The 27,279-nt window shown below is 40.5% G+C and overlaps 1 protein-coding gene across 3 annotated transcripts in view; it reads right to left on the bottom strand.

The window, feature by feature from the left end:
• herc2 (HECT and RLD domain containing E3 ubiquitin protein ligase 2) overlaps positions 1-27,279 on the bottom strand; it is a 97,962-nt gene that overhangs the window by 11,130 nt on the left and 59,553 nt on the right. For all 3 annotated transcript variants that reach the window (XM_054788763.1, XM_054788764.1, XM_054788765.1), the window contains exons 45-84: positions 26,777-26,919; positions 26,455-26,701; positions 24,659-24,801; positions 23,474-23,572; positions 23,237-23,405; positions 23,042-23,167; positions 22,861-22,969; positions 21,356-21,495; positions 21,089-21,279; positions 18,324-18,429; positions 18,164-18,255; positions 17,910-18,085; positions 17,713-17,824; positions 16,737-16,818; positions 16,438-16,672; positions 16,188-16,365; positions 16,026-16,107; positions 15,611-15,782; positions 15,393-15,537; positions 15,086-15,311; positions 14,024-14,195; positions 12,926-13,112; positions 11,747-11,890; positions 11,492-11,683; positions 11,268-11,421; positions 11,093-11,200; positions 10,192-10,323; positions 9,972-10,130; positions 9,767-9,885; positions 9,486-9,611; positions 6,848-7,003; positions 6,453-6,767; positions 4,945-5,159; positions 4,682-4,859; positions 3,820-3,981; positions 3,651-3,742; positions 3,434-3,573; positions 1,341-1,528; positions 1,070-1,267; positions 917-1,000 (exon numbers count right to left, since the gene is read on the bottom strand). In XM_054788763.1, the coding sequence (XP_054644738.1) occupies positions 917-1,000; positions 1,070-1,267; positions 1,341-1,528; positions 3,434-3,573; positions 3,651-3,742; positions 3,820-3,981; positions 4,682-4,859; positions 4,945-5,159; positions 6,453-6,767; positions 6,848-7,003; positions 9,486-9,611; positions 9,767-9,885; positions 9,972-10,130; positions 10,192-10,323; positions 11,093-11,200; positions 11,268-11,421; positions 11,492-11,683; positions 11,747-11,890; positions 12,926-13,112; positions 14,024-14,195; positions 15,086-15,311; positions 15,393-15,537; positions 15,611-15,782; positions 16,026-16,107; positions 16,188-16,365; positions 16,438-16,672; positions 16,737-16,818; positions 17,713-17,824; positions 17,910-18,085; positions 18,164-18,255; positions 18,324-18,429; positions 21,089-21,279; positions 21,356-21,495; positions 22,861-22,969; positions 23,042-23,167; positions 23,237-23,405; positions 23,474-23,572; positions 24,659-24,801; positions 26,455-26,701; positions 26,777-26,919 (6,194 nt within the window). The remainder of the gene's footprint in view (positions 1-916; positions 1,001-1,069; positions 1,268-1,340; positions 1,529-3,433; positions 3,574-3,650; positions 3,743-3,819; positions 3,982-4,681; positions 4,860-4,944; positions 5,160-6,452; positions 6,768-6,847; positions 7,004-9,485; positions 9,612-9,766; positions 9,886-9,971; positions 10,131-10,191; positions 10,324-11,092; positions 11,201-11,267; positions 11,422-11,491; positions 11,684-11,746; positions 11,891-12,925; positions 13,113-14,023; positions 14,196-15,085; positions 15,312-15,392; positions 15,538-15,610; positions 15,783-16,025; positions 16,108-16,187; positions 16,366-16,437; positions 16,673-16,736; positions 16,819-17,712; positions 17,825-17,909; positions 18,086-18,163; positions 18,256-18,323; positions 18,430-21,088; positions 21,280-21,355; positions 21,496-22,860; positions 22,970-23,041; positions 23,168-23,236; positions 23,406-23,473; positions 23,573-24,658; positions 24,802-26,454; positions 26,702-26,776; positions 26,920-27,279) is intronic.

Raw genomic sequence — 27,279 nt, 5'->3', positions numbered from 1 at the left:
GCTGAGTTTTGGCACGCTGGTGTGGGCCCTCCCTCCTTTCTGACGGCTCACTTTATACCAGGGGTGTCCAAACCTTTTTCCAGCGAGGGCCACACAGTGAAAAATTGCAACTTTCTTCTAAAATAATCAGCATAAATTTACTTCTCGTAATACGACTTTATTCTTATATTATAACTTTTCCCCAAACTAATTTTCCAAAAATGACAACTTTATTTTGTTTCTCATAAAATTATGAGTTTAAAAACCCCAACATATTTTCTCTTTAATATTTCAACTTATTCAAATTACACCATTTTTTCTTTTTTTTGACTTTGACTTTTTTTTCTCATAAAATTGCAACATTTTTTTCTTATTATTTTTAATATTTTGAACATTAATCTCATAAAATGTTGGGTTTTTTTTCAAATTTTTTCCACTTTCTTCTTGTAAATTTTCTTATATAACTTTTTTTCCCCAATCTAATTTTTCAAAAATTACAACTTTTGTTACAAATTACAAATTTTGTTATGTTTGTTTCTCACAATATTGTGACCTTTAAAAAAATGTCTTTTTTCTTTACTATTTCAATCTATGCTACTAAAATGACGAATTAATTTTCCTCATCATATTACAAGTTTAATGACGTTTTTTCTTGTTAGTATAAAGACTTTTTCTCTTAATATTTTGACTTTATTCTTGTAAAAATACTGCTGATTTTTCCTTTTTCTTGTCATTTTCTTGTAGAATCTGTGTCTCATGCTGTGTCTCATGCTGTGATCAGCACATTCTTTTAGAATGTGCTGCAGGCCAATGAAAAAACAGTCATGGGCCGCAAATGGCCGCTGGGCCACACTTTGGACACTACGGCAGCTTGCATTTGTTGTGTTTAATAAGCGGTTACATGGCTGTCATACTTTTATGACAAAAAGGGGTTCACCTGTATCCTGTTGAGCTCCACCACAGGTCCATGCTGCCGGTCCCTCACCATGGTAGCTTGCACCACCTTCCTGAATGCCGCTTCCTGTTCAGAGAAAGCCTTGATGAATAAACTATTATGTACGCTTGACGCCACCACCGCCACCTCTCCCACCTTGCCCTGCGAGATGAGGATGCCCCGCAGTGTGTCAAAGCCCAGCGAGGGTCCGTGGCCCGTCTGGCCCAGCCGGCCCTCCAGGTCGAACATGGGTATGCAGGGGCAGAAGAGCTCTGAGATGTGGTGCAGTAGTAGCAGTCTGTTCCTCAGCCCCATGATGGGGATCTCCTGCAGGTGGTTGTACTCCATCGGGACCTGACATTCAAACCAGTCAAGCTCAGCCTGTGGCGCCATCTACAGGAAGCTGGGAGTACTGCGACCGCTGTACCTGTGCAGGCAGTTTGCCGGCGTTGGTGGGCTTGCTCGTGGACCAGGCCAGCGTGTGAGCCGAGCCGCAGGCCACCCTGTTGATCTTCTTGCCCTGCAGCGCAGCAACCAGCCGCGGCCTCTGGATGGCGTTGGTGGTGCCGTCTCCCAGCTGACCCTCGTCGTTGTCGCCCCACGTGTACACTTCTCCTGAGCCCAACACGATAAACGCAGGTTTTAGTGAGGCTGACATACAACACGACTTTGCCAAGGCGCCAAGAAACCACCATTAACATTGGCGATAACTGCTGCGGCTGTAGGCAACCTCCTGATGTACAGTAGTTTTTTTCCCCGTCAGTCGCAAAATCTGAAGTGTTATGAGTAGTAAGCATCCAGCAGATGTATTATTTATCTAGCTATATATGCCCTTTAAAAAATTGGTACTCAGCTGTAGGTGTGAAAGTTCCACTTGTGGTACTATTGTTTACAATCAACTACAATATTACCTTGTATTACCACCACGTTGGTCAACTGGAATCCAATCTAAAACAGCACTATAAATACTATACCAGGGGTGTGTGGCCCGCAGCTGTTTTTAATGGCCCTTTCGAAACATAAAATTCAACAAAAAAAACAGCAAATATGGAAACAAAGAGCAATAATTTTTACGAGAATAGCACCAAAATACTAGGAGAATAAAGTTATAAATAGCAATAAAAGTAGTAATGTCACAAGAAAAAAGTTAATAAAATTGCAATATGAGCGAAAAAAATATTTTACAAACAAAGTTAAAAGTTTTTTTAAAAAAGTCGTACTATGAGAAAAAAAAAGGTCAGGTTGGGAAAAATAAGAATAAGGTCAAAATATTTTGGAATAAAATTATGAGAAAAGTAATTCATGAGAATAAAGATTTTTGTTTTAAATGCAAAAATGAGCACCAAAAAAAAGTGTATTGTAAGCACTTGATATTATGAATGTGCTTTGTCACATGAATGAAGGCTGCTTTTTCTTTGAATATATTATTTTAAAAATGTCTTTAAAATACATTACATGTCTTTAAAACATAAAACATGGAGGGGCCACCCCGGATTCTTTCATTTGTCAGCATGCGGCCCTTGGTGGAAAAACTTTGGGCACCCCTGTACTGTACTATACTACGCCAATATTAATACTGAGCAGTTACGTTTTTCCGTCCCACTTTCTTATGCACTCCAAATCATTATTATACCATGTTTATGATATTCTAAATATACTTTAACATTATTACAGCCCTCTAGACATGAAATGACACCCCTATGGTAATCTTTACACTCCTGTTATCTAATATATTAGACAGAAGAGGAAATAAGACATATTAGACATAACTAAGATAACAGACACACATGTTAGCAGCTCCTTGTTGTTTTTTCTAGACAGCGTACTTCCTGTGGTGGTTATTGTCTCATCAGTGTATTGTAATGGCAGCTTTAAATGGCTTTACCCTCGTACTACCCAATATAGTAGACACAATCAGAGTAAATAAGACATTTAAGGCGTAAATAAAACTCCTGCTCGTTTGTGTAACAGTGTTCCCTAGGGGACCTTAGTGGCGGGCGTACAGGAAGTGATGTCGGAGTTGAGTTTTAGCTTGTCGTGGGTTATGGCCTTAACAGTAGCCCGTGTTATTATGATGATTATTATGTTGTGCTTGGTGTGAGCTCATTTAAGCCTGCAATAAATGCCTATTCTGGCAATCACGTTTGATGTTTCACCAAACAATTACTGACACCTAGTGGCCAATGTAGAATACTACATTCACAATTAGAATGCTTTTTCTGCCTTCTATTTGTATTTTAGTTATCTTATCCATTTTTATGCTGGAAAATGCTAAATTTAGGCCAAGAATAAGTATAATTAACTGAAATATTAGGGCCCAAATATGTATATGTATAATTGCAGGGCGCGTGTTCTGCGTGTAGGGAGGGGCGGCCCTGTAGCGTTGTATCCTGCAGAGTTAGTTACCGTAGTTACCGTGGCAAGGCGCAGCAAAAAATAAACATCCTGTGTCCCACCAGGGACATTTTATGGCTATTCTGACGAACAAGCTACGGTAAAAGTTGGGGGGGCGGGCCCTACCGTCCTCTGTGCAGCAAACACAGTGCAGTGACCCTGTGGCGATGGCGATGACCTTCTTCCCCTGGAGACCCTGGACCTGCCGAGGTCGTCTCACGTGGTCGTCAGAGCCGTGGCCCAGTCGATGGTAGTCTCCTTTCCCCCTTGGAGCGATTGAAAGACACGTGAGTCTTCTCATCGCCGCCGACAGCGAGTGATGGCGATTGGAGGCTGAACATACCACGTGTAGACGGCGCCAGCCTTGGTGAGAGCCACTGAGAACTGAGAGCCGCACTCCACTTTGACGACGCCCACGCCCGTCAGAGAATCGATCTTCAGTTGCCAAAAAAAAAAAAAAGATTGTTTGCTGACTGCTTTTCTAGGCAACATGTGACATGAAGCCGATGTACCTTCATGGGTATTTTGCATCCATCGCTACCCCCTCTGCCCAATTTGCCGTAGTCGCCGTCTCCCCAAGACCACACCATGTCATCATCTGTCAGACACAGAGTCTGGGCGTCCCCGCTGCCGCAGGCTACGTCGATGACCCTGTGACCCTGCAGCGCATCCACCTGGATAGGGCAAAAACGACTGAGTCAAAATAATGCACTTCAATGCTACACCTACAAAATTCTGCAGAACTCCGAGATTGAATAAATGATGTTCCAGGCAAAACGGATCTACAGAAAATTTGATTAAAATATATAATGTAATTTTCCATATTTTTGTATTTTGAAATACAAATAAGTTGAAAATTTGTTTTTTTTTTTTAAATACAAATATTTTAAAGTACATTAAATATTTTCATGTAGTTTTCTGATCTGTCTGGAATTTTTTTTTTTTTTTAATTTTGCAATACAAATATTTTGAAAATATATTTTGACTGGTCCTTGACCAACCCACAATGAGTCTTCTACCCACTTCCCAATCCCAACCCACCAGTTGAGAAACACAAACTAAGCCAAAAGCGCCTTTGCTGGTTGCACCCAAGTGGTGCTCTCCATTTATTCATCAATACAAGATCAGCGCCGCCAGTGCTCAATAATTACGTATTACCTCTAGGTCTGATAAGCCTCTTGCTTAGCACAATAAGGGTGACTTAACTGGCGCAACGCAATCCAAATATTACAAACAGCTCTCGGTATGATGCAGTGCAGTTGTACACTGCTGCAAACAGCAACCACAAGAGTAAGTATATTATTCAACGCGTCTCTTTGATAGCGTACATTTTTAATCGCCGTGTGTCGCAAAGTGGTGCAATGGTTCACTGACCAACTTGGGTTTAAGCTGGTCCTCGCTGTCTCCGTGACCCAGTCGTCCATACCGTCCCTTTCCCCAGGTGAAGAGCTCTCCGCTGGCGGTTATACAAGCGCTGTGTGCTCCCCCTGCAGCGATATCCACTACTTCCACTCCCCTAAGGGACTCGATGACACGTGGACGATCACAAGGGCTAAAAGACAAGATGAGGCTGGCTAGCACAACACTCCTGGCTGTTTCAAGCACTCATTGTTACGCTGACAGCGTGTTTTGCTGACCTTCTGTTGCCGTGGCCTAGTTTGCCGTCCTCCGCCTCCCCCCATGAATACACTTCTCCTTCAGAGGAAAGTGCCAGGCAGTGCTTTCCTCCAGAGTTCACCGCCACTTTCCTGATGAAGACATGCTGGATGGACTCCAGCAGAGTCGGGGTGGACACCGACTCTGTTCCACCGATGCCCAGCCTGCCTCCGGCACCGTAGCCAGTGGCATACAGCTGCAATAAAACACAATTATGTCATATATCAGTATGCAAAAGTGACTTTTTAATGATGTTCTAACAGTAATATGTGTTTCGCACAGGGGTGTCCAAACTTTTCCGTCGTGGGCCACATAGTGAAAAATGAAACGATGGAAGGGCAACACATGTAGATATGCTAAGTCACATATATTTAAAAAAAAAACCTGCATCTCAGCTTTGGCTTATAAGTGAAAAAACCTATTAATATCAACTTCACTCTCTGATCATTTTTTCCCCCCATTTTTGATGGTTGGATGTTCCAAGTATTTTAACTTTTTCCTTAAATAATCTTTGCAAGTTTTCTTCTGCTAATATTATTACTTGATTTCCATAATATTTAGATTTTATTCCCATATTATAACTATTCCCCCAACCTAATTTTCCAAAAATTACAACTTTGTTTTCTTTCTTTCTCATATTACTTCTAAATAACAACTTATTTTTTCTTAAATTTTTCAACTGTATGCTGCTAAAATGACATCATTTTTCATGTGAATTATTAATTATAATTTGCTTATTATTAATTGTATTATATTTGTATTATACATTTTATTACATTTTTAATTTATTATAATTTTGTATTAATATTATGAGTCTAATCTCTTTTTTCTCTTAATATTTTGACTTTATTCTTGTAACATGACAGCAGTTTCTTCTATTTCTGCCATTTTTTTCCCTTCAGAATTATGACTTTGCTCCCGTAATATTTTGCCGTTATTAACGTTATTCTCGTAAAATTATGACTTTTTCTTAATAGAGTACATTAATGATCAACACACAAAATTATGAAGTCACTAACGCTTATTTCACTCCTGTCACCGTGCCATTTCGTCCTGGCGCCGTTCCGCTGTACTGTAGTGTTTTTGTATCCTTGTTAAAACATACTGCTGCAGACAAACCAAAGATTCTTTTACAAGCTAGCAAGCAAACTAGCTAGCGATGACACAGGAGACAAGGCAGGACGGCATGAAGGAGATTGATTGACAATAGTCTACAGCCAATCAGGATGCAGAAAACAATGGGCGGTGTAGAGAGACGAGAGAGGGAAGAGATAGACAACTTCCCACAATGCAATTCTTCTTAAAGGGCCAGGGTCGGCCTGTAACAGCGTTCATACATTACTAAAAATCAAAAGCACTAAAAAAAAAAAAAAAAAAAAAATCAGCGAATCCACGAAAGGTGAACTGCGATAGGTGATAGAGCGAAGGAACACTGTAATATGTGGCCTTTAAACCCATTCCCAAAAAGGTTAGAGAGTAAAAAGCTCACCTTTCCATCAGCAGTCACAGCAAAAAGAGTCTGCTCGCCGCCGATGAGCTGCACAGGCCGCAGTGTGGAGAGGGCTTCCGTCGGGGTGGGCACTTTGACTTTTGCCCCTTCAATGCCTCCTAGCTGGCCTCGGTGGTTGTGGCCCCACCCGTAGATGGTGCCGCTGCCACCCGCCGACAGGGTCCAGTCGTCCGGCCGGCGGTTCATCCACTGCACCAGCTGCTCGTCGTGCTCACGCTTGAACAAATCATGACTCTCGTGGAGGACGTTCATGCTCTCGTGGTCGGCCATCAGCTCGCGTATCTTCTTGGTCACCTTGGAGACGCGCACAACAAAGTCTGAGCTAAAAGACAGAGTAAAACATTTTAAAAAAACACTAAAAGGCCGACACCCACCTCATCTAGAAAGGCTCTTGGTAGGGATGTCCTCTTGTCTAGCGCTACAGCCACTCTGGATGCGGTGCAGTAGCGGCGGAACCAGGCCCACTTGTGGGTTTCAGAACAACAGGGCAAGGTGTCCAGCTCAAGGTCGCAGGCGAGGGCAACCAACACCTGAGGGAAGCAGCAACATTGTTCTCTTAAGTCATACAAATGAGACATCGGATCATATCGGTATCGATTTTCTGCCGATATCGGCGCAAATGAGTAAGCAATGACTAAGTCATGAATGAGTAAGGCATCTTCCTTAAATATTTCCAATCTAAGAAAATTAAGAAAATTATCAAATGTCAAATTTCACGGTTTCACTCACGGTTTTTCAAAAAAAACAAACAAAAAAAATCTTAAACAATAAATCATCAGTGTTTTGTGGTTGAATATGGTCTGGTATATGTAAAAAAGAAAGAAAAAAAATCATATTTTAGGGATGCTCCAATTGATTGGCCAACAATCAATGTAGGCTGATTTCAGTAAAAAAAACATGTGATCGGCATACGTCAATAAATGCCTTTCAAAGCCGATTGGCGTGTGGCCGGGACACACTTTGTCCGGTATTGCCGCGAGAATCAACACTAGTCTGTAAAACCTCCGATGGCTTCAATTTGACAGCTTGACACAGACTACGCCAATCCATGCCAGCGTGTTTGATCACTCCCTTATCAAACTGCCGTTCCACTTTTCTTGCATCTTTCTTTACACCCTTTTTGTAGCTGTCACTGCCGACAGCTAGCTAGAGTTATCCACCTTGCTTCTCGTCTTCGGACTCCAAATGTGACTTTTTACCACAGTGACATTTTGTTTTTAAAACAAGCAATGCGGTTAGTTCGGAGCTCGTTTTTGTCCCACGGGGAAGCAGATATTACATTAGTGCAGGGTATGTAATAACTTTTTCAAGTGTCATTATACTTATTATGTCTTGTCCTCAAAACACTGTGTGTGGTTGTTTAATGAATAAACACAGGGTGTCCAGCCTTATGACACTATTCAGACTTCATGCCTTTATATAATGACAAATGAGCACAAAATAGCATAAAGATGATGGCCACACTGTTTGAGTGGAGATAAATAAAGTAGTGTACAATTGAAATGTTGCCGGTCAAATAGTTGACAGCTCTAATAGTGATGAAAGTTGGACACCCCTGCAACCTGGACACTATTTATTCTCTTTTAATTAAGCAGGACACATTTCTATTTAATAAAGATATTTATTTGTATTACTTTATTCTGTACATTTTGTTATCTTGGACAAAAAATAAATTATTGAACCATTTATTTCCCATGTATTAATATTACACCAAAACATGCATCAAATTAAATTCAGGTTTGTGTCAAATAGTAAAAAAATAAAAAATAAAAAAATCGTTTCACACAAAACCAAAAAACAAACAAACAAAAATCTGCCCCAAAGTTTTTTTAAATAATTACCTATTTACCAGGGGCCCTTGGAATTGTCTAACAGGCCTGGCCAAAAGCACTCGTCATAAATACATTGAAAAATCGACAGTTAATCCATGTGATCGGTATCGGACGATCTCACTCATAGATGATTGGTATCGGCACCATAAAACCCTGATCGGAGTATCCCTAGCATATTTAAGCAAATTGTACACATTTTTTGCCTAAATGAAGCATTTTCAAGCATAAAAATGTCTAATGTCTTATTTTCTCATGTTTACTATATTGGTTAACTAGAGTGTAAAGGTGACTATACGGGTGTTATTTAATTTCTACCTAAAAAGCTTGGTTAGAAGGTTCTAACATGTTTTCTATGCTCTAAGTATGAAAATATTACATTTATAAATAAGGGATCTTAATTGGCGGAAATTCACTTATCACAGTCGGATCTGTGACCGATTAACCACCGTAAACGAGGGATACCTGTATTGATTTAAGTATCTATAATTATATTAGAATGAGTATCATTTTACATGTGTACAAGATTCTTGGATGTCAAAATGTCACTTTAAAAACTGCCAGTAAAGTCAATGAAAGTTGTAAGATGGCAACAGTTTGACACCGGAACTAATTTTACAGTAATCCATCGTTTTTGGCGGTTAATTGGTTCCAGACCCGACCACGCTAAGTGAATTTCCATAAAGCAGGATTCCTTATTCATAAATTGAATATTTCCATAGTTGGACCATAGAAAACCTCTTTATGACCTTCTAAAGACGGGTTTAAAATTTATTGGAGCCCTCTTGATATGAAATAACACCCCTATAGTCACCTTTACACTCCAAGTACCCAATACAGGAGACATAATCAAAGAAAATAAGCCATTCAGGACAATTTTCCTTGTAGGGAAGCAGAATGGGTGGCAGACAGGAAGTGACGTCACAAGTTCGGAGTTTAATTTTAGCGTGTTATGAGCTGTGGTCGCTGTGGTTTAGAATAAATATGGCACTTTTTCTATGACTTATATTGCAGTATTTGTCTCATTCTGCAAAAACACTGTTTATTTGAGAAATGCAGTAAAATTAATACATTAATTTAGTTTGAGGGACGAGCTGATGTCGATATCAGATATCGGTAAGACAACCAATTTGGACCATCTGTCATGGTAATTCAACAATGAGTGGATGAATGATGAGCACACCTTGAAAAAGGGGCTATGAAGCAGCTGTTTCCCTCCCCTGACGATGGGGTCCTCGTACTCGTATTGCCTCTGCAGAGCCTCTGGAAGCCCCTTGACCAGTGCGGCCAGTGCACTTCCTGTAAAACTCTGAGACAAAGATGCACCGAATTGTCAGCCAAACCAAACGGTAACTTTCCAAAGAACCGAGATGCAATATTCAACACTCCAAGACAAGGGGGTGTCGACAAGGTTTTAAGCTAGCGGCTACCGGCCAAGCACAGCCCATCTGTGCAGCGACTCACCATAGAGCGAGCCTCGCCTTCGGTGTCACCCAGCAGCCTGTTTATATTGATGGACTGCCCAAACTCTGTGGTCAGAAGCTTTCGCAGCCTTTGCAGAGCCCACATTCTGTGTCCAGCAGCTGTCACAAACAACACAATTCCTTAGAAAATGCATGCTTGTAGACCACCGCCATGTACCGTGAATCCTTCAACTCCTCCATCCTACCCAGCGCGCTCAGCTGTGCACACGCTGCCAAAGAAGCAGCCAGGCGGGGCACGATGCTCCTGTTGGAGGCAAAGTTGAGCCTGAAGTCGAGGAGACAAGTCACCAAGTCCATGGAGGGGCAGGACAGGATGCAGCGGTCCGACAGCAGGTCTTTGGGACCTGCGGAAGGATGAGTTCAGTAGCTTTGCGCTGTGGTATGCTTGTGTTGCATGTGGCTTACCGGCGGCAGGCATGATGGGGTACACGGTGAAGCGCCAGCCCCAGCCGTTAACAGAGCCGTCGCTGGTGAATTTCCACTTGAGCTCGTCGCCCGGGATCCTTAATTCACTGGACCAATCTGTCCACTCCCGACCTGAAACACACAAAATGCCAATATAGGGGCATTGTATTAAATCAGGACCCAAAAGTGAGTTGCGGACCCATTGTGGACGGGTACTCAGGATGAACATGCATGTGACCTCTATGAATTGGATTCAACACAGGACCAAGTGAACTGTACCAATGTCATCAATCATGCGTGTTCTTTACTGTCTTCTCATATCGGGACAAAAGCACACAAAACATTTTCCTTTGGGTTTTAAAGACCCCTAAAAGGGAGAATTACATTGTAGAACAGGGGTGTCCAAAGTGCGGCATGGGGCAAACTTGCAGCTCATAGCTGTTTTTTTTTTTTTTTTTTTTTTTTTTTTAAATTGGCCCTCTTATTGGCCCTTTGACAAGAATAAAGTCAAAATATTAAAATAATTATATTAACATATTAGATATTAATTATATAAATTTATATCATTTATTAATTTAATAGGATTAATTCTAAATATACATTTATTATATTTTATACTCATATTTTGTTATTTATATATTACTTATTTTTAATAATTATTTTAGTAAATTTGTTCTTAATTGAAAAAAAAATATGTATGCATAGATGAATAGCTTATTTTGATTTAGATTTTAAACATTTTTCATTACAAATACAAATTTGATATATTTTTTTTCTTATTTGGATATGTTATTTATTTTTAATAAATATTATTATAGTAGATTCATATATATTTATATATGTAACAACCCTCAACCACCCACCCCTCCACGTTGTGTGGCCTTGGTGTTCTTCTCCTCACCTGATCTGACTGAGATAATCCTATTGGCTCCATCCATGACCGTTAGCGGGTCGTGTCGTCTTTCTGTAGAGCACTGTCGGTCAAACTCTATGCGCAGGCCTTCAGCACCTTTAGCACAAAAGACATATCAAAGAGGAGGAAGCATGTTGCCCATATCATTTCTCCTTTTTTGTACCAGGGATCTTGACAGTGCCGCTGGTGGAGGTGTCGTCGGTGTACGGGTGGCTGCTCTCCACGACGACAGGCTGGGAGGACAAGCGACCGCTCTGCGAGTCGGTAGCGACGTCCTCCAGCTCAGTGACGCACAGCTCCAGCAGCATGTCGGCAACCTGCATGGCGGAGGAGTTTAAAACATTTCACATTCAAATCCGATGGCAGGCCCCGTGGCGACCGACTTACCTGCGGATAAGCTGTCCCCATGCCGGACAACACGGCCGACAGCACGTCCTTGCCTTTCTCCCCAGAGCGACAAGACACCGCCAGCTTGAGCAGGTCCACCATGACTCGGGTATCATCGGGCACGAGCAGGCTGGAGAATTCATCCAGGTATTGAGGTTCAGGGCCCACCACTTTGTTCTGGCTCTCAGAGTCCTGATAAAAACGGCAAGATGTCACTCATAGGTCCAAATTGAGCTTTCTGAAAGAAAGACGGACCTCTTTCGTTTTAGTCATAGTCTCTGCGATGATGCTGGCTGCTCCGGGGTCGTCGGTGACGGGGATGAAAGGACGGGAGGAGGCGCCGGATGCAGAGGGAGTGACGGCCGATGACGGTGTCACGGCGTCTTCTGAGGAGGGAACCTGCGCAAACACAAGAACAAACGTGGACTATCCTGTACACCAGGGGTGGCCATTACGTCGATCGCGAGCTACCGGTAGACCGCCAAGGTAGTTTGGGTCGATCGCGTAAACGTCACTTTGTAGTTGTCATATGACATCAGTCAGCTGACATTAAGCTCCCCCCCCGATTCGCGCTTGCTCCCCCGCAGCGTTTCATGCTACACACGAAGATGCCACTTTCATCTTTATTATTCTGATGGTGGATGAACTAACTCAGCGGTAAGATGTCTATATCTACAACAAAAGTTATCTGTTCACTTGTAGCGGCTAGGTACGTAGAAAAAAAGTGTATTGTTTACTGGCTTTGCTTGGCGTCATGAACTCAACTACAGAAATCAGTGTTTTCTACGCGTTCGCTTCTTAAACTATTATTTCATGATGAAATTAATAATGTGCCCATTAGTGAAACTTTTTTAATATGTTGCCTTGACTTGGGCTGCATTGTCTTTTGCATCATCATTTTCAATTCTTGTATATGGGTAATGTTTGATAGCAAATGCTAACTGGATGTAATACATGAACTGTGTGCCCTAATGAACGTTGCATAGCTAATTTGACTGACATATTAACAGTACTCTGGTTATGTACACAACTATTTAGGAGTTATGTGGAATTATCTTTATTTCCATATTGAAGAGAATTATGATAGCAACTACTTTGATGACCTGTAAACTTTGACAATGTAAACATGAAATACTAATCATTAATATTTACAATAGAATTTCAGAGTTTACTGGTTACATTTTGTATATGTTATATGTTTTATAGAAAGATGTAGATCATTTTGACTTGTACTTGCTTGCTGAGAAAGTGCGTGCACTCCTGATATACTGTAAATGTATAACGTACATAAATACCCACTCATATTTTTTTTAATAAATATAGTCAATATATATACTTTCTATATTTATAGTAGTAGGTAGATCTTTGGGACTTGGTCATTTTAAAAGTAGCTCGCAAACTAAAAAAGTGTGAGCACCCCTGCTGTACACATACCTCTCCTTTCTTGTCTTGCCAAGGATTAGGGCTGACCGGGACATCCGTTTCAGGCAGGACGGGAGGGCCTTCATCATCACTGACGCTAGATGAAGACGAGGAGTCAAACTGGGGGACAGGAGAGCTGGAAGGACGCTCTGCTGGCACGATCATGCTGGCTGGCATCAGTGCACCAACGACAGCATCCCTGGGGAGCACACAACACCACCTCATAAACGTCCACCTTCCCTTTTTTTTTTTAATTGGCCCGCAGCACATTGAAAAATATCATTCAACAAGATTTTTTTTTTTTTTTAATACCAAAAAACAGCAGTGATTTCATGAAAATAAAGTGAAAATATTAGGACACTAACATCATAATAATGAGAGAAAATCGTAATTTTCTGAGAATAAAATTGGAACATTACGCAGGAAAATGTCATTTTAGAAGCATAAAGGTGAATTATTACTAGAAAAATACATGATTGATCAAGTCGTAATTGTGTATAATAACAAACCAAACAAAGAATAAAGTTCCAAATTTGAATATTACGAGACCATAGTTCTAATATTATAAGAATAATGCCATAATAGTAACATTTACAAGTAGTAAGTTGAAATAGTTGGACAATTTAAAAATACAGTAGTACCTCGCATAACGTAAACCTCCTTTTACGTTAATTCCACGGAAGGTAAAGAATTTATGTCAAGTTTTTGCATCGTATTACGTAAGAAATTCCATATAACATAAAGCGGGTGTCTTTGATTTCCCCCCTCTATAGGGTGATCATTTTCATTTCTATCAAATTATGTGGCATCATTTTGTTACTAATACATCACCCACTTATTATCAGGAAAGATATTAAAGATCATTTTTCCCCCAGTTTAGATCTGATGTGTTTTCGAAGTGTTCCTCTAATTTTTGTGAGCAGTGTATATATATAAAATGATCGAATGCACCTCATTTTCTTCTGTGTGCTTTTCGCTGCGTAACCGCTACCTTTAAATATACGATATTTGAGAAGTTTGACTTGAAAAAAAATCTACAGTTGAGAACCACTGCCTGTCGAGGACAAAGACACTTTGTAATGTGTATTTAAGGTCCAGTAAAGCACGTACCTGGCATACATGATCTGCAGAGCTGACAGAACATGAGACAGGGCTTGTTGTTTGGCCAGATTGCCATCCAGACTGAGGAGAATCTTGGCCAGTGATGGACGATTTGGCTTCACGTTACTCTGACCACTCATCTTGTTTCTGGCAGACGTCGAGTCGCTGTCTGACGGCACACCTGTAAGCAGCAAACACCACAGGACACTGTTACTTTGTCATTTTGTACTGCACTGCCCCCTGTTGGTTTAGAGCAGTGGTGCCCAAAGTGCAGCCTGGGGGCCTTGCGCAGCCCGCTGTTTATTGGCCTGCAGCAGATTCTAAAAATCCAATAGTAAAAAATGGAAAAATCAGCAGTAATTTTACAAGAATACAGTCCAAATATTAAAATAATTATATTATTAATTTATATTATATATTTTCTTATTTTTATATGGTATTTATTGTTAATTATTAATTATTTTAGTATTAATTATAATAGTATTAATTATTTAGCAGTAAAAACAAAGGGAAAAACAAGAAAACTAATAAAAATAGCAATAATGGGAAAAAAATCTGCAGTGATTTAATGAGAAAGTCGAAATAGGAGGACACTAAAGTCATAATAATAACAGAAAAAAATTGTAATCTTAAAAGGAAAAAAGTGGTAATTTTACGAGAATATAATGTAGGAACATAATGTAGGAAAATAACGTTATTTTAGAAGCATAATGGTGAAATATTGTAGGAAAAACATTTTTTTTTCAATATTAATATTACGAGAAAAAAACAAAGAATAAAGTTGCAATTTTTGGAAAATTATGTTGAGAAAAAGTTATATTACGAGACTAAAGTCAAAATAAATAAAACTAACGTAAATAAAGTTACATTATGAGAAAAGAAAATTTTGAAGAAGAAAGTTGACATATTAGGAATTTTTTTTTCAAAAAAAGAAAGAAAATGTGTTTTTATCACGCAGTAATATCTTTTAAAAAATGGGCCAAATGTTTCTGTGACACTCCAAATTTAATCGTGGTGGGCCGTCGCCACAAATAAATGACATTGACATTGGAATGAAAATGGAAGGATCACCTAAATAAGACGCCCCGAGCGAGTCCCTGGCAGTCTGGAAAAGGACTGGCTCATGGACAGAGGGTGTGGTCACATCCACAGTGGTCCAGGCCACGCTGTGGGAGGAGCCGCAGGCCACTCTGGTGATCTTCTGTCCTTCCAGGCCCTGCACCAGCGTGGGCTTCCTGTTAACCGTTGTGGTGCCGTTGCCTTGTTGTCCGTGGTCGTTGTCCCCCCACGCATACACCTAGGGCAGAGGACAGCGTAGTCGTGTCTCACAGTTATCAGCACTCTGGATCTGTGCTTTGGGCGGGTAGGATTTACTCACCTGTCCTGAATCAGTCACAGCCAAACAGTGCAAAGCTCCAACGGCAACATGGACAATCTTTTTGCCTCTCAGTCCCTCAACCATCTGGGGCTTCCGCACATGAACATCAGTGCCGTGTCCCAGTCGGAAGTAGTCCCCTTTACCCCTGCATGAAGGTGCAAACGTTTAAAAAGGGAGGGCGTGTGTGGTATAAGGTGGTAGGGGTCAGGTTATACTACCATGTCCACACCACGCCTGATTTGGTGAGAGCCAAGGAGAACTGAGCTCCGCATTCAATTTGGCAGACGCCCTGCCCATTCAGCCTCTCGATGTTCTGGGGAATGTTGCATCCCTCGCTGCCTCCACGACCCAGCTTCCCGAAATCCCCGTCGCCCCACGAGAACACCAACCCTGCAAAACAAAAACAATACAGTCATCCCTCCCTTATCGTGGTTAATAGCTGCTAGACCCGACCATGAAGTACGATTCTTTATTCATAAACAGGATATTTCCGTAGTAATTCTGACTTTATCACATAATTCAAATTTTTTGAATCACTTAGTTATGACATACCGTTGGGATATTTTTTTTTCCCCATTCAGTGGCGGAAACAGGCTTCCATAGCATTAAAAAAATAAAATAAAATAAAACTACCTTCATCGGTGAGTGCCAGCGTTTGAGCATCCCTGCTCCCGCAGGCCACCTGAATCACACGGTATCCCAGCAGCACTTTCACCTGGACGCCACAGATGAAATGATGACTTGTCAAAGCTTAATGCAAGAAAAACTAACAACAATTGAAGCACCACAGCGTACAAGTTTAGGCCTCAGCTGGGTGGTGTTGTCCCCATGTCCAAGGCGGCCATATTCCCCCAAGCCCCAGCTATACAGCTCCCCGGAGGAGGTGATGGCGGCGCTGTGGGAGCTGCCACAGGCGATGTCTCGGATCCGCTTGGTCTTCAGCGCTTCGATCAGGCGAGGCTTGTCACAGTTCCTGAGGAGGTGGAACAATCTAACTTGTGGTAAGGCAATAAGGGAAAAACGCGCCGGCCTGAGACCAACATACATTCTGCTGAAGTGTCCCAGCTTCCCGTCATCTCCTTCCCCCCACGAAAAGACCTTCCCGTCCACGGTGAGAGCCATGGCGTGGCGTCCTCCAGAGTGCACGGCCACCTTCTTCACCACATAGTTACTGAGGGCGGTGATCTGTCGGGGGATGGGAATGGTCCCGCTGGACAGGCCCAGGCCTAACCTGCCATTGGTGGCCTCGCCGCATGCGTAGATCTTGCCCTCCACCGTGACTGCAACGTTGGACGACACATTAAGAGTTTGTCGGCAGAAGGCCCGATAAAAAGTCCCGCCTACCTGAAAAGAGACTTTTAGAACCACCGGCAACTTGAACCACGTTGAGAGCTGAGAGGGTTTCAGAGAAGGAGGGCACCTTGATCTGGGAGGAAGCAACACAGCGAGATTCTGAACTGTCTAATGACGTTTAACAGTAATATGAGCATATGAACATCATCCCATTGTGTCTCTCAAGTTTGTTTAATTCCATGACGTCATGAAACAGAAAACACAGGCTTCACTACACATGTTTAAAAAGACTGGGGTTCTGCCACTATCCGTCAGTCCCCTCACTGCACCACTAGTCCACTGTACTTGTCTTGGACCCTCCCATACGCCCGCCACTTTGTTTAAATAAAATAAAAAAAGGTTTTGCTGCACATCTTAAAATAAAGCTGTGCCAACTATCCATCAGTGAGCTACTGACGTGGGAGCTGTAAGTTTGAACCTAGTATGATGTTGAAATGTAATGTTAGCACTGCAGCGGTGTCCAAAGTGGCTGGGTTTTATTGGCCGGCCGAACGATCTAAAAATATAATTTAACAAAAAAACTTACGTTAAAAAAAAAAAACAGCGGGAAAAATTTTAAAATTAGCAGTAATTTTACAAGAATAAGGTCAAAACATTAAGAGAAAGAAGTTGAAATATAACGAGAAAGATTTTTTTAAGAGAATAGGATTGTAATATTATGAGGAAAAATAACTTAACATTAGTAGCATAAAGATGAAATATTAAAGTCATAATACTATGAAAAACACAACAAATAAAGTTTAATTTGTGGAAACATAAGTTATTTTATGAAAATAAAGTCAAAATATTACGGGAATAAAGTCACAATTACGTGACACAAAAATGTACAAAATGTACATTGCCCAAAAAAGTTCCCATCTACACACAAATTATGCAGATTAGACAATGATGTCAGAGACTCCCATGCCACAGATAGATTGCAGTCCTGCGTGAAACAGTGCTTATTTAACCATTTCATAAATGGCACCTTGGATCCCTTGAGTCCACCCAGCTGGTCCTTGTCATTCAGGCCCCAGACGAACACTTTGGTCCTGATGGTGGCAGCTGACTCCAACCCTGAAGATTTCTTGCGAGCAAGACTGAGACGGAAGGCAGAAAGGCCAGCAATGTCACACAGTTATCATATCTGCACGTCTTCAAAGTCAGTTCAAGTCGTCGCCATACCTCCCAGTGGCTGCTTTGTCATCCTCCTCTTCCTCATTGTCCGACGCCAGGAAAGGAACAGTGGCCAGGTCTTCATCCTCTGCTCTGACGCGCCCCACGATGCCCAGTCCATGAATCTTGCAGTCTATACCGGAACTGCGGCACTGCTTGATGGCAATCTCAATGTATCGGTGATACTGGGAAGGGGAAAAGGTGATCTCCCTGTCAAGCAGCGGCAAACAATGTCAACGACTAACCCATGAAAGCCCACCAACCTCAGTGCAGTCGCTCAGCAGAAGGACGGTGGTGTCTGTGGGGTTGATATTTATCGTCTTCAGCTCGATTAAATTGTTCAAAGAGCTTCCACCTGTGCACAACGTGACATGTGGTGCATTATTACCACATATAAACCTTGTTAAAACAGGTTCATTTTACCTGACACCACCACCAAGGAGGGCATGTAGCTGCTGTCCGCTGGGTCTACAACCATCTTCAGCCGGTGCACCAGGACGTCTGGGAAGAGCTCCAGGCGAATCCAGTGCTGCAAGAGAAGCACTTAAAATAAATTTAAATTCCAGGCACACAAGATCACATTTTGTCAAAGTATTTTCTTCCTAGAAAATGTTAAGTAAATTGATAAAGTAAAAAGATAAAGTAAAGTCCGCCCAATGCTGGATTCATAGCTGCAGCGCTCTTTTCCCCCTGCATATTGGCACCATCAAACCACTTTCTATTTAAGCTACCCTTAAAAGAGACAATTTAAAGAGAAAAGTAAATAAAATAAAATATAAGTACAAAGCAGATGTTAGGTTTAAGACACTTTCGCAAATCAAGAAACCACTCATTTTTGATATTATGAACCGTGTAAAAAGCCTCTCACAATGACTAAATGCATATTACATTCAGTTTTACACATTTGGAAACAATTCTGGGCATACAGTGTACACTATTGTGCAGTTTCATAACATCTCGTCCTGTCAAAGCGTCTTCCTGTTGGAAAATATTGAATGACTTGTCAGACAGCGCCCTCTGCTGGATTTATAGCCACTTTCTACTTTAGCGACCATAAAAGATGATTGTTTACAATTTAAAGCGGAACAAAATGTTTGCGTTAGTAGCAGGGGTTACAGTATGTCCAAGACCTGTGCATGGCAAAAGACCATGAATAATGGACTCACCCATAAAAAGCCCTAAAGGTACCTGTTTTTCATATAGTTATTAAAGGCATCTTAAATTCCAGGCATACAGTGTACAGCAGGGGTGTCCAAAGTGCGGCATGGGGGCCATTTGCAGAACATTTTGCGGAACATTCTGGAAATATAAATTAACAAGAAAAAAAACAACAAAACAACAGCGACAACAACAAAAATCAGTAATTTTACAAGAATAAAATTAAGAATAAAGAAAAAAACACCATTTAAAAGAATTTTCAAAAGTTGTAATATTATGCAAAACGAACAAAACAATTCTCAGGGCTTTGAATGGATCGCAACTGGACTGTTCAGGTTGTCTTAGAAGATGTTTTGCCTCTCATCCGAGCAGGTTTCATCAGTTCATGCTCAAACACTAGGTGGGACACACACCAGTCAGACTAGATAGGACAGCTCTAGTCTGAGGGCAGACAAAACAAAAGCAAGGTGGATGAGGAGGAAAAGAGTAGCAGACGCAATAACATTGTCATCCCGTAAGTCTCAGGCCTACCTGAGAAACAAACACAACATACCAGTACACTTCAAACCTGCCGGGGATGGAACACCTCAAAGACAGGACAACCCACACCCACAAGAACAATCTAGTGTATGCTGCCCAGTGCAGTGAGGAATGCACCCATTTTTACATTGGGGAAACCAAGCAGCCGCTGAGCAGGCGCATGGCACAACACAGGCTAACTCTTCAGATCAAGACTCTGCGGTCTACCTGCACCTCAAAAAGAAAGAGCACTAATTTGAGGACAAAATTGTACTCATTTTGGACAAAGAAGGATGGATCTCTGAACAGAGGGGGAGGTCTGCGGCACCACCTTTCTCCCACTTGCAATTGTCCTTTCATCCCTTCCTAGAAGACTGTCATTTAGCCCCTAACAAATAAACAAGGTACAGCCATCTTGGTTTCAGGTGGGTCCATGACCATCATTCCATCTGAATGGGATGCTAACGAAGGTGATACCACCCAAACGACCATCGTTGGTGGGCAGAGGCCCCACTCCATTGTATCCTAATGACCACCATTTGGCACCACAAAAGAGGGAAACCATTCCTGTCTGGACCTGCCTCCTCCTTTGGGGGATTAAATGGATTGGATCTTGCATCGAGCTCTCAGACTAGAGCTTGATGAGAGAATACAATAACCTGGATGAATGACAATATTCACAGGCAAACAAAACAATGAATAAAGTTGTAAAAAATTAGGTTGAGGAAAATGTGATAGTCAAAAACATTATGAAAAAAGGTTGTGTTCTAAAGAGAATAAACTTGGAATATTATGAGGTAAAATTATGCAATTTTAGTAACAGAGTTGAGATACAAAAGAAAAAATGTCGTTTTTGAAAAGTCGGAATACAACCAAAACAAAATAAAGTTGTAATTTTTGGAAAACAAGGTTGGAGAAAACGTTATAATATTATGGGAATAAAGTCGTAATACTACAAAAAGAAAATTTAGATTATTTTTGAAAAAAGCTTAAATATGTGAAAATAAATTTTTTGCTGTTTTATTTATATATAAATATTGGCAAAGTTGCATCCTTTCATTTTTCACTACGCGGCCTCGCTGGAAAAAGTCTGGAAAAAATAAATAAAATAAATAATAATTTAAAAAAAAACACATAATGAAAAAGAATCCTGAAAAAAATACATAAAACAAAGAAAAATGGGTGTACACTCGTGGGTGGTTACACGTCACATTCTTGTCAAAGTTCCTGTTGGAAAATGTTGTGTGAATCAACTTGTGAGACAGCAGCCTCTGCTGGTTTCAAATCTGTGGCACTCGGTTTCCCATGGAGATAGCGCCATCAAACCATGTCCTATTTAAGTTCCCATTAAGAAATGAGGAAAAACCACCAAAAAAAGAGAGAAATGACACGAACAAGTAATGCTCAAAATGTGTTTTTTTCCCCCGCGTATAAAAAGATGAGTGCATTAGTGATGCATTACACGATCGCCAGAAAGAAAGCTAGAATAAAATATGAGACGTGTCAGTCACCTTTCCCTGCGAGCCAGACGATTGCCAGCACTGATCGGCGCAGTCTATGAGGCGTGAGGCCTGGTTGACGGACGACGACACGTTGAGGCTTTTGACGGCGCGAGACCAGTCGTCGATCAGCATCCCACGCTGGCTGCTGTGGTGCTTTTTCAGCTGCTTGCCAGAGCGGCCGCAGAACGCTGGCGACTGGCCTGATGACACGTGGAGATCAACAGCTGCTTTATACACAACACACACTCCCAAGTACAGCGTGTGCTCCAGACGCACCAGGCTCATTGATCCTGCCGAAGGAATGTCGGGTGTTGTGTTTGCGCGTCTTGAAGCAGTTTTCGCAGAAGTCAAAGTTGTCACAGTTCCTGCATTTGAATCTGGCGCCGTTTATCGGGAACATCTGACAGCCGTCACATCTGCACAGAAAAACATATTCCATTTTAGGAGGGTGTGAAATGTTGATAATTGTCCCATTTTTATGAAACGTATTGGACTACCTGTCATAAAAACACAAGATACTGTTGTCTGTTCAGCTGCACGTGGAAATAACTATCAGTCATCTTAAACCCATCAAATGCTTTACCATTTTTACTGAGGTTATTTCTACAGGAGTACATTTGAAAATTCATGGATAACAATAATACTTATAGTTTAGCATCCACCATTACACAATCCTTAAAAATAATCAAGGGCAGCTCGGGCATAAACCTAACATTGGTTGGTGGTCTAATACTGTACAAAATCAGGGGTGTTCAAACTTTTCTCGCTATGGGCCACATACTGAAAATGTAGATATGCTAACAAGTGATATACTGTATATTTCAAGAAAAAGAGCATAGCTTTGTGATACAGGTGAAAAAGCCAATTATTAACATCAACTTCGCTATTTGCTCTGTTTTTCCCATTTTTTTCCCCAAATATTTCAGGTTTTTGCTCACATGATCTTTGTAATTTTTTTTTTTTTGTAATATTATGACTTCATTGCCATACAAGTTTGACTTTATTCCCATAATATTATTCATCTATTATTTAAACTTTTCCTCATAACATCATGACGTTATTCTTAAAAAAGTAAGACTTTTTCTCGTTAGATTACAATCTCTTTCTCTTGTATATTTTGTCTTTATACTTTAATACTGTTGATTTTTCCATTTTTGCTGTTTTTATTTTTATTTTGTTTTTTTGTTTCTTGCTAAATTCTATTTTTAGACTGTGCCATACAGCAATAAAAAACAGCCATGGGCCGCCAATGGCCCCCGGGCCACTTTGGACCCCACCTGGTTTATCCAGGGTTTAATATTTAATTACAACAAAATATTTTAATACTAGCCTTTAATGTTGTGTTTTTTAAAATAACTGTATAGCATCAAATATTAGGTAGTTAATTTTTTTAATTGTATTTATTTAACGTTAGCATTAGATCAACTTAAGGAGAGTTGGGCTTTTCGACAGTGTTTCCCATAAAGTTCTATAATTGTGGCGGCCTGCCACAAATACATTTGGACTGCCACAGAAAAAAAAAATTCTATAATTTGGCGCTAATTTGCTTGCCCTCCCTCACAATGCATGGCTTGCCTACTTGGCATGTCGACTTTGTACAGTACAGACGGCATCGTATTTGTGAGTCTGCATAGTCAGAGGCACTTTAACGGACAGATGGTCATCAAACAGAACCAAAAAGCTACAAATACGCCCGCAAGGCATGTTGGGTACTCCCGCGGCGACTCCCTCACTTCCAAGGAGCCCAGCAACAATCATGAATGTTTTTTTCTAACTCCAACCTGACTCCAGGGTGCACACTGGGGACAAGCTCCATCTCGGACAGCAAGCCGGTCCAGTGGGACTGCTGAGGGAAGTCCACGATCACGTCCTTCCCGTTGGCACTGAAAGCTGAAGAAGAGTGGGGGGGATTAAACGGCGCCTAATCCAGGTGACAAATCATAAGTCAAAACACACTCTTGCCTTTGACGACGCCCACACTCCTGTGGGTGACGGACCCCCATTTGTACTTTGGCGTGGTGACCGACGGCTTCACTCTCACTTTGTCGCCAATCTTGATGTGGGAGGGAGAGCTTTGAGGCGGGAATCCTGGAAGAACAAATGAATGTGTCAAACGGCGTCCCCGTCAGGCTCATCGGTAAACGCAAGCAAGCTCACCGAGCAGCTCGATGTGGATGTAGCGGACCCAGTACGTCCCCCCCTTCTGTTGCCAGTCACATTGCACGTTTAAGTCGTGCAGTCCATCGCGGTCCAGCTTAATCACTTTCCCCACGTCTCCGTCATACACTTCCTCGTATGCTCTGCAGCACTTCACCATCATGCCCACCTGAAGGGGAAGCCAAAACGCTCAGATCCTCATGCCGACGGGAGTCAAGTGTGACGTCTACCTCTTACCTGGATATTCTCTCGCACGTAAACAGCATAGTCGTCATTACTCAGGAAATCCAATCTCTTCTTGAAAGTCTGGCTTTCCGTCACCACGGCGCCAGCAGGCTAATGTAACACACATGCCACATCCAATGAGAACATAGTTAGAATGAATGATGACGGACTATTGTCTGGATTATGCTTCTAAATCAAGGGTGTCCAATGTGTGGCCAGGGGGCCATTTGCAGCCCGTGGCTGTTTTTTTATTGGCCTGCGGCACATTCTAAAGTTAGAATTTTATATGAAAACTAAAAAAAAAAAAAAAGAACAGCAAAAATGAAAAAATCAGCAGTAATTTTACAATAAAGTCAAAATATTAATAGGAAAAATTGAAATCTAACAAGAAAAAGTTGTTAATTTACAAGAATAGCCTTGTAATATGAGAAAAATATTTATGTAATTTTAGTAGCATAAAGCTGAAATATTACTTTTGACTAAGACTTTTTTTTTTCAAGCTGTATTATGAAAAAAACAACTTGTAGTTTTTTGAAAATCAGGCTGCGCAAAAAGTCATCAACGACAATAAAGTCAAAATATTATGGAAATAAAGTCAAAATTACGAGAAGAAAATTTACAAGGAGAAAGCTGAAATAGTTGGAAAGAAACAACAATAAAGTAAAAAAAAATATATATATATATATATACTTATATATATATATATATATATACTTATATATATATATATATATACTTATATATATATATATATTCTAACGAGAACAAAGTCGCAGTTTTACAAGAATACTAAATAACAATATTATGAGGAAAACTAATGTCATTTTAGCAGTGTAGAAGTGAAATATTTAAGGCAAAATATGTTGGTTTTTTTTTTAAGTTGTCATATTATTAGAAACTAAATAAAGTCGTAATTTTTGGAAAAATAAGGTTGGGAAAAAAATTATATTGTGACAAGGATAAAGTCAAAATATTACGAGAAGAATATTTACAAGGAGAAAGTTGAAATAGTTGGAAAATGAAAAAGAAAATCTGCTGTAATTTTATAAGAATAAAGTCAAAATATGAAGAGAAAAAAATTCCTATTCGAACAAGAAAAAAAGTTGCAGTTTTAAAAAAACAATATTATGAGGAAAAATAATGTAATTTTAGTGGCATATGGGTGAAATAGTAAAGACAAAAGTCAAGATGACGTACCACAGGAAACGTAGGCTCAGCCTCTTCAACCTCCTCCAGCACTTCCTCATCCGAGTATTCATCTGACACAGTGTCAGCGTCCGACACCTCTGAGGCTTGAACATCGGGATGGTCCAGCAGCCAGCTCACCAGAGCCTCAACACCTGGCGGGAAGACAGGGCGAGATCCAACTTTATTATAAACGATTGTCGTTGCTTGAATGATCTCTAAAGTCATCTGAGTGGAAATCCTCATCATTTTCTGTTGAAATGGGCATGAGAAAGCCATTTCAACATTGAACAAAACTGAATTTTGTGTCAATAGAACCATCATGCGGGCCGCTTAGCATGTTGGCCACACAGTCACAGTCTGGAGATCAGGTTTGATTCTCCCTTGGGCATCTCTGTGTGGAGTTTGCATGTTCTCCCCGTGCGTGCGTGGGTTTACTCCGGTTTCCTCCCACATTCCAAAAACATGCATGTTAGGTTAATTGGAGACTCTAAATTGTCCATAGGTATGTCCATAGGTATAGGGATGTTGGCTAAGCTGACATCCATCATGGACAACACCTGAACCTTTTTGTATTCACTATGTCTATGCATTGCATGCATTGTCTATGACTATGCATTCTTTACTTGTGTATCTTGCTTGCTGCTGTAACAGATGAATTTCCCTGCTGTAGGATTAATAAAGTACTACTACTACTACTATGAATGTGAGTGTGAATGCTTGTTTGTCTATATGTGCCCTGCCATTGGCTGGTGACCAGTCCAGGGTGTACCCCTCCTGTTGCCTGAAGTCAGCTGGGATAGGCTCCAGCATACCCCCGCGATCCTAAAAAAATGGATGGATGGAGAACCATCACGCATACCCTGCTTGGCAACAACCACAAGAGGGAGCTGTATAATAAATCCAAACAGGAAGTAAACATCATGAGGTATATAAGGGAATGTGTCATAAAGACAACGTTTCCCATAAATTCATTAATTTGTCAAATTTTTAAATACATTAATATTCATGTGGGGAAAGGGTTTTTAAAATAATACAAAAAATATTCCTAGTATTAAAAAAAAAGTCTCTGAAGTTGTTGAAAATTACAAACTGAAAACTTTGAAAAAAATTACAAATTAAAATAAAAAAATATATAGTCCAAACCAAGTGTTTTAAAAAATGCCAAAAAATAAAAATCCCAGAATAAAAAAAAAGTCTCTGAAGCTGAGGACATTTTTTGGAGGAAAAACAGTATTTTAATTTTAGTTTGAATGAATGTAAAAATGTATATAAAGATTTAAAAAAAAAATACAATTTGTACATTAAACAGTTTGTATAGTATCAATTACAACACTTAAAAAAATACTAAGAAAAAATGTAAAAAGTCCACAAACAAGTGTTTTAAAAAGACAAAGAAAAAAAAAATCTGAAAAAAACCCCAAAACAACACACCTCTGAAGCTGAGCAGATATTTTGTTGGTATTTCAATTTGTAATTGGAATGTATGCAAAGATTAACAAATTAAAAAAATATAAATTTGTAATACATTAAAAAAATGTATTAAATCAATTACAAATTATAACTATAAAAAAAGATAATTTGTGTAAAAAGTCCACAAACAAGTATTTTAAAAATACACACAAAAAATCCTCTAAAATAAAAACAATTTTGCTCTTAAACTGAGCTGATAATTTGGACAAAATTGGTATTTAAACTTATAATTTGAATGTATGTAAAAATGACTGTATTTACTACAGAAAAACAGCTCTTTCATATGAAAGTGATGAATAACTTCCCCAAAAAAGGAAAATGTCTTCACATATTACCTGTCGTTCCCGACAGCGACTTCAAGGCAAACTCGATGTTCTTCCGCGGGAAGCCCATCTCCATCAGCTGGAACACGATGGGCAGAGGAGGCACGGCGTGGGTCTTTTGTTTCTTCTGCTTGGGCGGCCTGACGTGCTGCACGGTGACCGGTGTGGTGGCCTCGCTGGAACTGCTCTCCTCAAACAACGGCGAGGACGGGTGGGCGGATTCCACGGCCAGGTACTGACACACGGCCAGGGCTGCCGCCTGCATGCGTCACGGAAACGCAGAGGTCAACAACCAGCGGCAACTGATTTCATTTCTCCTTCATTCATGACTCACCTCCATCTCTCGCCTGTCAAAAATGGCTTTGATAGGGGAAGGCTGAGTGGCAGCAGACAGCAGCTGCTGCAGGAGGATGAGTGGAGGAAGGGGACCCTCGGGAGACATATCTCCAGCTTCCGGCGAGGACACCACTGGATCTTCTGTTTAACAACATTTTCATACAGGCAAAGCTCATGTGATGCTCCTTTTCCTCTTTATACCTTAATAAATTAAAGCAAATGAAATATTCCCTAAAATAGCATCGGACGATCTAATTTATGCTGTGCTTCCACTTTCAAAAATGAATGCCTTGCCTCAGCGCAGTACAATTTTATACCCAATGGGGGTTATGGTACTGGTACCCACAATGTACCAGGATAATACGTAATATTTATGCATTTTATTTTATACATCATTTTTGAAACATTTTAATTAATATTCATGTGGGGAAAGAAGTGTTTAAAAATTTTTTTAAAAAAAAGTCTCCGGAGTTGTTGAAAATTACACATTTGAAATGAAAA

This window comes from Dunckerocampus dactyliophorus, chromosome 10, assembly GCF_027744805.1.
Source record: "Dunckerocampus dactyliophorus isolate RoL2022-P2 chromosome 10, RoL_Ddac_1.1, whole genome shotgun sequence".
Lineage (NCBI taxonomy): Eukaryota > Metazoa > Chordata > Actinopteri > Syngnathiformes > Syngnathidae > Dunckerocampus > Dunckerocampus dactyliophorus.
Note: the sequence above shows the minus strand (reverse complement) of the source record. Positions and strands in the feature narration are given on the sequence as shown.